A 12,960-nucleotide genomic window follows, 5' to 3' on the forward strand; every position below is an offset into this window, starting at 1 on the left:
ATATTGCACTGCCCATGAGTCTTCCCAAGTACCCCCTGTGGATAGGCCAGGTACCCCCATGGGTACTAGTACCCCAGGATGAGACCCACTGTCTTACACAAAGCCTTTCAATTTTCACCTTGTCTCCTGAGCCTGCACTTTGGAACTCATTGCTTGCCACAGTGTGACAAAACTGTCTGGGAAAAATTCTCAAGAATAGGGYTATAATGGAAAACTTTAATTCCAGTTACATAGTTTACTTTAGAGCTTAAAATATATCTCAGGGGTTGCAGGTGTGACCTCTGTGAATGTCATTTTCTTCTTACACCTGCAGAGGAGTGAATATATACTGTACATGTAAGGAATGAATGCTTTAACAAACTGACTAACGATTTGGTAGAAGGAATGAAGGYATATCAACATAGTTAAACTAAATAATGTATAGTACATGTATAGAGTATGCATTTATAGTATATGGGTCAGTTATTWAAAAAAATCGAATAATTCAACATCATCAATAATTTCATATTTAAAATAGCTCACCAGTTTGTAACCCCTACTTGCAAGGGAAGACATATTCTGTTTCTGCCTGGTCACCTGAATGAAACCATAAGACAGATAAGTCTCAGTAAATGAATACAAGTAACCAAATGTTACTAAAAAGGAAAAATACATCTTGGGGAAGGTTAGATTTAAACTTACTKGGCTGGTAGTAGTCGTAGATCTTGACCACCGCTGGCTTTAGATTTTGTACTGGGAGCTCCTGTATGATGTCCAGGGTGTGGTTGAAAGGCAATAGTGATGGTAACTGTTGGGAGWTTAAATACAATTTTAAAAAACATATTGGTCACAATTATTGAAATGCTCTAAGCAGAAGTTTCCATTTCAGTAACACTCTGTCATAATATGTCAGAACAGCTGACGTAACTTGTCATAACCTGTTATAATATGGTCATAACACTGTCATGACACATATTTAGACCTGTTGTGATATATATTATGTTGTTTAATGGCTGGTTATGACACCTACATAWGAGTGTCAAAACCCACAAAATCTACCACATACGGCAAAACATTCCATTACACTATAACCTCCATGTCAACTGCATGTTTATGTTATATACTATATACTTTTTATTTGACAGTATTATTGTAGTTGTAATTGCTCTGTTGCTGATGTTGCTGATAACTGGGATGAATGCAGGAGTAGGTTTCAAAAGCAAGTTATTTAAAATATGATGAAAGTGGCTGTAAAGAATTCATTACAACAACAACAAAGGATTTAAGAAACAAACTTTAAAACTAAAGGAAACGTATTGGCAGGGAAAACACTAATTTGAATAAATGTGTAAGTGTATTCAGACCCTTTACTCAGCACTTTTTTGAAGCACCTTTGACAGCGACTACTGCCTTGAGTCTTCTTGGGTATGGCGCTACAAGCTTGGCACACCTGTATTTGGGGAGTTTCTCCCGTTCCTCTCTGCAGATCCTCTCAAGCTATGTCAGGTTGGATGGAGAGTGTGGCTGCACAGCTATTACCAAGTCTCTCCAGATATGTTTGATCGGCTTCAAGTCCGGGCTCTGGCTGGGCAACTCAAGGATATTCAGAGACTTGTCCCAAAGCCACTCTTGCGTTGTCTTGGCTGTGTGCTTAGTGTCATTGTCCTGTTGGAAGGTGAACCTTTACCCCGGTCTGAGGTCCTGAGCACGCCGGAGCAGGTTTTCATCAAGGATCTCTCTGTACTTTGCTCCGTTCATCTTTCCCTCGATCCTGACTAGTCTTCCAGTTCCTGGTGCTTAAGAACATCCCCACAGCATGATGATGTCACCACCATGCTCCACTGTAGGGATGGTGCCAGGTTTCCCCCAGATGTGATGCTTGGCATTCATGTCAAAGAGTTCAATCTTGGTTTCATCAGACCAAAGAATCTTGTTTCTCATGGTCTGAGAGTCTTTAGGTGCCTTTTGGCAAACTCCAAGAGGGCTGACATGTGCCTTTTACTRAGGAGTGGCTTCTGTCTGGCCACTACCATAAAAGCCTGATTGGTGGAGTGCTGCAGAGATGGTTGTCCTTCTAGAAGGTTCTCCCATCTCCACAGAGGAACTCTGGAGCTCTTTCAGTGACCATCGGTTTCTTGGTCACCTCCCTGACCAAGGCCCTTCTCCCCCGATTGCTCAGTTTGGCCGGGCGGTCAGCTCTAGGAAGGATCTTGGTGGTTCCAAGCTTCTTCCATTTAAGAATGATGGAGGTCACTGTGTTCTTGGGGACCTTCAATGCTGCAGACATTGTTTGGTACCCTCCCCAGATCTGTGCCTTGACACAATCCTGTCTCGGAGCTCTATGGACAATTCCTTCGACCTCATGGCTTGGTTTTTGCTCTGACATRCACTGTCACCTGCGGAACCTACTATAGACAAGTGTGTGCCTTTCCAAATCATGTCCAATCAATTGAATTTACCACAAGTGGACTCCAATCAAGTTGTAGAAACATCTCAAGGATGATCAATAGAAACAGGATGCACCTGAGCTCAATTTCGAGTCTCAGAGCAAAGGGTCTGAATACTTATGTTAATAAGGTATTACATTTTTTAATTTTTAATAAATTAGCAACATTTTCTAAAAACTTGTTTTCACTTTGTCATTATAGGGTAGAAGAAAAAAAAAAACTGTAATAAACTGTGGAAAAAGTCAATACTTTCCGAATGCACTCTACGTCACCACAAGTACATCAAAATATATATACAGTCGCTAGTGAGTCTACACACTCCTTGCACATTCTTCACAATTTGCTGCCTTAAATTAGATTTTTTTCCTATCCTTGCCAAATTTTCCAAGAGAGAGAGAACACATACACTAAAACAAAACGAATACATAAAACTTTTTGTGCAGGTTTAACCTCTTTTTCTTGCTCTGTATTTTCTTGCTTGAGAATTTATATTTTCTAAGAAGAAATTATTTTATTTTTTTGACCATTTTAATTGAAAACAATCACATTTCCAAAGTGAAAGAAAATTCAATGATTCACAACCTAATTTACTGATCTTGAGCAATTTTGACAAAAACAATKGACATATGTTGCCCTAAGAGTTGTGCAAAGTTGATAGAATGGATGATTTGGTTTTGGTCTCACCTCTGTCAAGTACATTAACACATGGTTATCTTCAGTATCAACACGATCCACTTGAAGTGACCTCCTCAGCTGTGAAGAAAAGCCATACATGTTATTCATCTTGCATTAACAAAGTTCATTTTCATGTGAAAGAGGCAAGAGCTACAATACATAGAAAAAGGCCACAGGTAACACCATAAAAGTATGTTATGACAAAAAACTTACCCTCCCCAAAGAGTCTGGGTCTGGAGCAAACCCAGACAGCATTTTCAAATCCACAATAATCATATTGGTGGTCAGCTCCTTTCCATRATATCTATGAAAGAAAAGAGGCCCCTGACATCAAAGTTAGATTTTGACAAGTGCTTGTAATAATCAAATGAATGGATACTTTGATTATTTTACCAATAAAAATACCAGGTTTCCTGATATGTTTTCTTACTGTTTGGTACAAACTAGAAATTAAGTAACCTATACATATAGCGCCCTCTGTATTATTGGGACAGTGAAGCATTTTTTTTAATCAAACAATGACTATGAGGTTAAAGTGCAGACTGTCAGCTTTAATTTCAGTGTATTTGCATCCATACCGGTAAACCGTTTGGAAATTACAGCACTTTTTGTACATAGTCCCCCCATTTTAGGGGACCAAATGTAGGCTATTAGGAAAAATGCACTTATTAAAGTAGTATAAAGTTAAGTATTTGGTCCCATATTCATAGCATATAATGACTACATCAACCTCGTGATTACAAATGTGTTGGATTCATTTGCTGTTTGTTTTRGTTGTGTTCCAGATTATTTTGTGCCCAATAGAAATGAATGGTAAATTATGTATTGTGTCATTTTGGAGTAACTTTTATTGCAAATAAGAATATAATATTTTTCTAAACACATCTATATTACAGACACAAAAGTTACAGATGCTAAAATATCACCCCCCCACCCCAAGAAAATGCTAACGTCCCCTGTTATTGTAAAGGTGAGAGGTTAGCATGTCTTGGGGGTATGATATTTGTGCGTCTGTAACTGTCTCACTCATCATTATTCACAATTCATTCAGGATGTAATCTTGGTAGCATCCACATTAATATACACGTTTTTAGAAACATATTCTATTCTTATTTACAATAAAAGTGACTCCAAAATGACAATACATKACTTACCATTCATTTCTATTGGGCACAAAATAATCTGAAACAAACTGAAAATGCATCCAGCGAATTTGTAGTGAATATGGGACCAAGTACTTCATTTTTTACTACTTTAATACACATAAGTGAATTTGTCCCAATACTTTTGGTGTCCTAAAATAGGTGGAATATGGACAAAAAKTGATGTTAATACCCTGACTTCAAATCCACACTTTTGGATTATAGAATCAAAATGAGAAATACATGCTTCTTAGTCGCAATAATTACGAAGGGCACTGTAGGTATAAAAACACCAATAAAATTGGGTCAAAAACATTCTGTTAGACATGCTCCATAATAACACTTTGGAGTGTCATCAATGACTTGATTGAAATAATGCTTCAGTAAATGTGTCATTCATTCTTACTGAAACTGGAGTTTCAGCGTGACTCTGGGCCTCAAAGAGTTGCTGTTGCAGTCCACCTCTGTCTTCACCTGGATACTGAGCGTTGTGCTGTCAGTAGGAGTAGGGATGTTGTAGTGGAGTGCCACCTGGGAAAGAGGGAAGAAGTATTCAGGGGAACAAGGTTGTCTAAAAATATACATTTTACAAGCTTGATTTTTTTAAACTTTTCATAAACTAGATATCAAGCCAGACAAAGCTTCTTAAATGTTTGAACTTCACAGTAATATAAAAATCAGATCTTGCCACATAGGATTGGGAGGAGTGTCTTCACTGACCTGCACTGAGGCACAAGCACTGCCCTTCACTTCCACCGTGTACTTCCCTTCTGTGTCCTGCAGCGCCCTCTCCTGGTACAGAAGCTTGTTGTTTTGGTTGACATGGAAGAGGCACCGTTCCCCACTGGGAGACCGTACCGTCACTGTGCTGGCTCCTCCTCTACTGAACACCCTGGTGGAGTAGAGAGCCAGGGCCTGGAGGGCCACCACTGTGTCCTAAACACACACACCAACARCAGACAAATCTGTTCAAAATGAATGGAGCTATCCCATTTTACAGAAAGGTTCATTTTACATTGGTCAGTTCCTAGAGTGACTTTCTCATTTYATCCATGATGATTTCTTKGCTCCACTTCAGTGGAAGTTAGCCTCACCAGGCTTGACATGACAAGAAGCACACACATACCTGTGATCTGGTAAAAGTCRAGGTAATAACGCCTCACTACTAGTGCACAGCACCGGATGCCTTTTTGGAACAGAGGYGTTTTGAAGTATACCTGTGTGGAAGAGAAGCCTCCGTAGGCGTTCTGCTGTCTCACCAGCCACCTGACGATGCGGGAGGCGTAGCCCAGGTCAGTGGCAGACAGAGGGGAGGCACTGAGGGAAGCCAGCAGAACGTAGGAGCTGATCTCCACTGCCAGGGAGGCTGAAGTCTCTGAGGAGGTCTGAGTCCAGTGCAGGAGACCCCCTGAGGTATGAGGAGCGCACGTGCACACACACACACCACACACACACACACACACACACACACACACACAGAGAGAAAATAGGGACTCGCTTATTCATCACTATACAGGATACAAAGTTCTTCACTGACCTTCACAATGAATTTCATGACAAACGGAATTGTATTACAGACACCTGAGTTCAAATCGTATTTGTGTTCTATAAAATACTTTGGGTGTTTGATTGAGCCTATTTGGAGTGCCAGACGGGCGGAGGGTTTGCACTTTTGGGATTACTCCATTGACTAACTCAATTAAGTCAAGACAGCACAAACAGATCTTGGACCAGGATATGTCTCACCCTCTTGTAATGCGACCGTGTCCAGGTGCTGCAGAAGTTGGGCCCGAGTCTCCATGTCCCCTGCCAGGGTAAAGGTGTAGGCCAGCAGAGCAGTAGTGTAGGTGTTGGACAAATCACTGGTGGAGTTCTTCAGGCAAGACAAACTGCCGTACACAACAGGATCCTAGAGCACAAAATAACAGAGCAGCACATTAAGAGACATGTTACCCTGGTCCCAGATCTGTTTGTACTGACAAGCCAATACAAACAGATCTAGGACTAGGCTACAGACATTCATGCTGAAGCACATCTARTTTTTTAGCTTACAGTAGTAACTAAGCATACTCAGTTTTAACAGCGCAATACCATTTAGATCTGCTTATGGTAACACATTCTTATACTTATTGCATAGGCTACTTTGAGAGAGAGATTATTTAACTGAATTTTAAATACACAACTTATTGCATTGCAGATGACAGTTGATGTAAGAGGTACACAACAGACTTCATACAGGAAGCTAAATCAGTTTCCTGTAATGGACGTTGTTGTCTTGAGAAACAATGGTTATCTGGAGATGCTACTTACCGACACTGACATATTGAGCTCCAGCATTGAAGCAGTGATGTAGGCCGTCAGTGTGACTTCATCTGTCACACCACCCTATAAAACAATGTGTCAAAATACTAAAACATGTCCATGAAACTGTATCTAGCCTGATACAATTCTGTTAAATCATCATTCCCAATGGTCTGGTCTGATGAGACATACAACTGCATCTTCTTCCATCTTTTATCAGTTTATTATCAATATAAATACCTTCATTCTGTTATTAAAGAGTTTCCCCAATCCGACGAAACACCCATGTTTGCCTTGTTGATGTTCTAACCAAGTCTTGGATCGCACAATTTGCGCCGGGTCAATATAAATGAAAGACTGTGCTTTGCCAAAGGATCTCAAGACAAAAGCAGTCAGCCTGAGGAAAGAGAACTWGATTTGAATGTCCCGTCATAATACCCACATATTGTTGTCATAAACATGACTTAGAGCTTGACATTACATGCAATGACAGCTTATGTTAACCTGTGTCACATCCATGACACTATGCCATTTGATTGGTAAATGTTTCCTTAATAAAACAGACAAAATTATGTTTTTACAAATAGGAGAAAACACTATACTCACCAAGTATTCCCTGAGCCTTGTCCAAATGTGCTGTATGCACCATCAAAATGCCTGTAGTTCAGCTGCCTTTGGTAACCTGTCGRTGTGTTTTAAGAGTGAACAATAAAGTGCCCAAATGTTTTTTATAGTCACTGAGTGTGTGCCCCAAATGGCACCCTATTCCCTAAAATCAGTGCACTATGTAGGTAATAGGGTGCTTTTTGGGATGATTTTAGTGGGAAAACAAGTTCCTACATGTGTTGGGTCAGTCATGCTCAGACACGAGACGTATGTGGCAGGGTCTACAGGAAATCACGGACTACAAAAAGAAAACCAGCCACGTCACGGACACTGACATCACGCTTCCAAACAAACTAAACACCTTCTTTGCCCGCTTTGACGATAATACAGTGCCACCATCGCGGTCTGCTACCAAGAACTGCACCCCCCCCCCCCTTCTCCGTGGCCAACGTGAGTAAAACATTTATACGTGTTAACCCGGGCAGGGCTGCTGGCCCAGACGGCATCCCATGCCGCGTCCTCAGAGCATGCGCAGACCAGCTGGCTGGTGTGTTTACGGACATATTCAATTGCTCCCTATCCCAGTCTGCTGTCCTCACATGCTTCAAGATGGCCACCACTGTTCCTGTACCCAAGAAGGCAAAGATAACTGAACTAAATGACTAAGTGCTTTGACAGACTAGTCAAGGATCATATCACCTCCACCTTACCGGCCACCCTAGACCCACTTCAGTTTGCATACCGCCCTAACAGGTCCACAGACGATGCAATCGCCATCACACTGCACACTGCCTTATCCCATCTGGACGAGGAATACTTATGTAAGAATGCAGTTCATTGACAACAGCTCAGCATTCAACACCATAGTACCCTCCAAGCTCATCATCAAGCTGGAGGCCCTGGGCCTCAACCCCGCCCTGTGCAATTGGATCCTGGACTTTGACGGGCCACCCCTAGGTGGTGAAGGTAGGAAACAACATCTCCACCTATCTGACCTTCAACACTGGGGTCCCACAAGGGTGCGTGCTCAGCCCCCTCCTGTACTCCCTGTTCACCCACAACTGCGTGGCCATGCACGCCTCCAACTCAATCATCAAGTTTGCAGACGACACAACAGTAGTGGGCTTGATTACCAACAACGACGAGACAGCCTACAAGGAGGAGGTGAGGGCACTCGGAGTGTGGTGTCAGGAAAACAACCTCTCACTCAACGTCAACAAAACAAAGGAGATGATCGTGGACTTCAGGAAACAGCAAAGGGAACACGCCCCTATCCACATCGAAGGGACAGCAGTGGAGAAGGTGGAAAGTTTTAAGTTCCTCAGCGTACACATCGACAAACTGAAATGGTCCACCCACACAGACAGTGTGGTGAAGAAGGTGCAACAGTGCCTCTTCAAACTCAGGAGGCTGAAGAAATGTGGCTTTTCACCCAAAACCCTGACTAACTTTTACAGATCCACAATCGAGAGCCTCCTGTCGGGCTGTATCACAGCCTGGTACGGCAACTGCTCCGCCCTCAACCGCAAGGCTCTCCAGAGGGTAGTGAGGTCTGCACAACGCATCACCGGGGGCAAACTACCTGCCCTCCATGACACCTATAGCACCCGATGTCACAGGAAGGCCAAAAAGATCATCAAAGACATCAACCACCCGATCTACTGCCTGTTCACACCGCTACCATCCAGAAGGCGAGGTCAGTACAGGTGCATCAAAGCTGGGACCGAGAGACTGAACAGCTTCTATCTCAAAGCCATCAGACTGCTAAACAGCAATCCCTAACTCAGAGAGGCTGCTGCCTACATAGAGACCCAATCACTGGCCACTTTAACAAAATGGATCACTAGTCACTTTAAACAATGCCACTTTAAATAATGACACTTGAATAATGTTTACATATATTACATTACTCATCTCATATGCATATACTGTATTTTATACCATCTATTGCACATATTTTCATTCACCACTTTTAGATTTGTGTTTATTAGGTAGTTGTTGGGGAATTGTTAGATCACTTGTTAGATATTACTGCACTGTCGGAACTAGAAGCACAAGCATTTCACTACACTCGCATTAACATCTGCTAACCATGTGTATGTGACCAATAAAATTWGATTTGATTAACATGATAGCAGGGTCGTAGTCATTAGAACATACCGTGGTGAAACATTTTAAAATGTTCTTCAATGGAAAATGAAAACAAAGGGCTCATTCTGGACAGATCCAGACGTTTGACAGTTTTCTTCCATTTGGTGCCCAATGAATACGGCCCATATTTTGAGGGACTCTCTTACCACTAGTGAGGAACTTGGTGGCCTTGTCTCGGATGGCTGGAGTGAGCTGCTCTGTGTTCCTCAGGTATTCAAGTATGTAGATATTGGGGGCAAGGAGGGCCATATTCTGCTCTCCACACCCATACGGCATCTGCAGCAGTCCATCCAGGTTCTTGAGGGCCCGACCCAGGATGTCCCCTACAGAGAAACATGGGACTCTGTAAGACTGTCCTCTTTAGCAAGCAGCAGCATTATCGCTGGAGAAGGGTTGCTTTTCCCACCACTACGCCTCTACCAGGTAGCCTAGCGGTTAGAGTGTTGGACCAGTTACCGAAAGGTTGCTACCCATTGGGCACAAACTGATTGAAATAACATTGTTTCAACTTAATTTGTCAATGTATTGTGACGTGGAATCTACTTGGGAAACTGTTAATATATCATCATCATCATCATGGTAACCAATTTTCAACATAAACAAACCTTGTATAAAATATGTTGAATTTCTACATTTGAAACTACGTCAGATCTTCCAACGTTATATCCACTATCAGAAAGAAATTCTAAGACTGGCTGCATATCCTAGTGGAGAGTTAATCTATCTACAGCTATCCATTTGGTCTCCAATCCAGGGTTGTAATCAAGTGCAGTTCTGCTTAGCTTTTATATTTGTCATTGACTACCAATGTCCTATTGTGAGAATGCTTATTGAGAAATCTCTTATTAACTAAATAGATTCACTGCTGATATCGTAGTCATATCAAAGTGTAGGTTTAACAGAGCAAATGAAATGTAACCATACTCCGAAGTAATTTGTCATCAACGATACTATTTAGGCCCTTATAGCATTTATGAAGTCATCAAAAGATTTTGTTTTAAATTCAATTCAGGGTTCAACTAAAAATAGACAATACATATAAATGTCACGTTCGTCGTAACGATGAGACCAAGGCGCAGCGTGAGATGAATACATTCTTCTTTATTTAAGCGAAGAACACTAAACAAACTAGACGCTATAAACACGAGCGCTGACATGCAACTACACAGACAATAACCCACAAAACCAAAATGGMAAATGGCAACCTAAATAGGATCCCCAATCAGAGACAACGATAAACAGCTGTCTCTGATTGGGAACCAATTCAGGCCACCATAGACCTACATTTACCTAGACAATACCAAATCCCCATAGATATACACTTCCCACACTGCCCCTACTCGGATGGTATCGCGCCGTCCCAACCTTCGCTCTCTCTCCCCCGCTACTCTCTCCTCTTCCATCCTATGCATCTCTTCCCTCTGCTCAAACCTTCTCCAACCTATCTCCTGATTCTGCCTCCTCAACCCTCCTCTCCTCCCTTTCTGCATCCTTTGACTCTCTATGTCCCCTATCCTCCAGGCCGGCTCGGTCCTCCCCCCTCCTGCTCCGTGGCTCGATGACTCATTGCGAGCTCACAGAACAAGGCTCCGGGCCATTTCCGAGCGGAAATGGAGGAAAACTCGCCTCCCTGCGGACCTGGCATCCTCACTCCCTCCTCTCTACATTCTCCTCTTCTGTCTCTGCTGCTAAAGCCACTTTCTACCACTCTAAATTCCAAGCATCTGCCTCTAACCGTAGGAAGCCTTTGCCACCTTCTCCTCCCTCCTGAATCCTCCTCCCTCCTCCCTCTCTGCGGATGACTTCGTCACCATTTTGAAAGAAGGTCGACGACATCCGATCCTCGTTTGCTAAGTCAAACGACACCGCTGGTTCTGCTCACACTGCCCTACCCTGTGCTTTGACCTCTTTCTCCCCTCTCTCTCCAGATGAAATATCGCGTCTTGTGACGGCCGGCCGCCCCAACAACCTGCCCGCTTGACCCTATCCCCTCCTCTCTTCTCCAGACCATTTCCGGAGACCTTCTCCCTTACCTCACCTCGCTCATCAACTCATCCTTGACCGCTGGCTACGTCCCTTCCGTCTTCAAGAGAGCGAGAGTTGCACCCTTTCTGAAAAACCTACACTCGATCCCTCCGATGCAACAACTACAGACCAGTATCCCTTCTTTCTTTTCTCCAAAACTCTTGAACGTGCCGTCCTTGGCCAGCTCTCCTGCTATCTCTCTCAGAATGACCTTCTTGATCCAAATCAGTCAGGTTTCAAGACTAGTCATTCAACTGAGACTGCCTTCTCTGTGTCACGGAGGCGCTCCGCACTGCTAAAGCTAACTCTCTCTCCTCTGCTCTCATCCTTCTAGACCTATCGGCTGCCTTTGATACTGTGAACCACAGATCCTCCTCTCCACCCTCTCCGAGTTGGGCATCTCCGGCGCGCCCACGCTTGGATTGCGTCCTACCTGACAGGTCGCTCCTACCAGGTCGCTTGGCGAGAATCTGTCTCCGCACCACGTGCTCTCACCACTGGTGTCCCCAGGGCTCTGTTCTAGCCCTCTCCTATTCTCGCTATACACCAAGTCACTTGGCTCTGTCATATCCTCACATGGTCTCTCCTATCATTGCTATGCAACGACACACAATTAATCTTTCCTTTCCCCCTTCTGATAACCAGGTGGCGAATCGCATCTCTGCATGTCTGGCAGACATATCAGTGTGGATGACGGATCACCACCTCAAGCTGAACCTCGGCAAGACGGAGCTGCTCTTCCTCCCGGGGAAGGACTGCCCGTTCCATGATCTCGCCATCACGGTTGACAACTCCATTGTGTCCTCCCCAGAGTGCTAAGAACCTTGGCGTGATCCTGGACAACACCCTGTCGTTCTTAACTAACATCAAGGCGGTGACCCGTTCCTGTAGGTTCATGCTCTACAACATTCGCAGAGTACGACCCTGCCTCACACAGGAAGCGGCGCAGGTCCTAATCCAGGCACTTGTCATCTCCCGTCTGGATTACTGCAACTCGCTGTTGGCTGGGCTCCCTGCCTGTGCCATTAAACCCCTACAACTCATCCAGAACGCCGCAGCCTGTCTGGTGTTCAACCTTCCCAAGTTCTCTCACGTCACCCTGCTCCTCCGCTCTCCCACTGGCTTCCAGTTGAAGCTCGCATCCGCTACAAGACCATGGTGCTTGCCTACGGAGCTGTGAGGGAACGGCACCTCCGTACCTTCAGGCTCTGATCAGGCCCTACACCCAAACAAGGGCACTGCGTTCATCCACCTCTGGCCTGCTCGCCTCCCTACCTCTGAGGAAGTACAGTTCCCGCTCAGCCCAGTCAAAACTGTCGCTGCTCTGGCACCCCAATGGTGGAACAAACTCTCTCACGACGCCAGGTCAGCGGAGTCAATCACCACCTTTCGGAGACACCTGAAACCCACCTCTTTAAGGAAACTAGGATAGGATAAAGTAATCCTTCTAACCCCCCCCCCCCCCCTTAAAAGAGTTAGATGCACTATTGTAAAGTGGTTGTTCCACTGGATATCATAAGGGAATGCACCAATTTGTAAGTCGGTCTGGATAAGAGCGTCTGCTAAATGACTTAAATGTAAATGTATATACAAAAACCCCTAGACAGACAAAAACACCCATTATCTCTCCTCGG

The 12,960-nt window shown here is 43.9% G+C and overlaps 1 protein-coding gene across 1 annotated transcript in view; it reads right to left on the minus strand.

Moving 5' to 3' along the window:
* Positions 1 to 202: 202 nt before the first annotated feature.
* LOC111959861 (alpha-2-macroglobulin) overlaps positions 203 to 12,960 on the minus strand; it is a 34,864-nt gene continuing 22,106 nt past the window's right edge. The window contains 13 exon segments of the mRNA XM_023981704.2: positions 203 to 307; positions 523 to 576; positions 682 to 787; positions 3,111 to 3,179; positions 3,315 to 3,405; positions 4,650 to 4,774; positions 4,964 to 5,179; positions 5,461 to 5,651; positions 5,990 to 6,152; positions 6,554 to 6,628; positions 6,785 to 6,941; positions 7,151 to 7,226; positions 9,448 to 9,624. Coding sequence (XP_023837472.2) covers positions 536 to 576; positions 682 to 787; positions 3,111 to 3,179; positions 3,315 to 3,405; positions 4,650 to 4,774; positions 4,964 to 5,179; positions 5,461 to 5,651; positions 5,990 to 6,152; positions 6,554 to 6,628; positions 6,785 to 6,941; positions 7,151 to 7,226; positions 9,448 to 9,624 — 1,487 coding nt within the window. The 3' untranslated portion in view covers positions 203 to 307; positions 523 to 535.

The sequence above is a fragment of the Salvelinus sp. IW2-2015 genome, linkage group LG4p, assembly GCF_002910315.2.
Source record: "Salvelinus sp. IW2-2015 linkage group LG4p, ASM291031v2, whole genome shotgun sequence".
Taxonomy (NCBI): Eukaryota; Metazoa; Chordata; class Actinopteri; order Salmoniformes; family Salmonidae; genus Salvelinus; species Salvelinus sp. IW2-2015.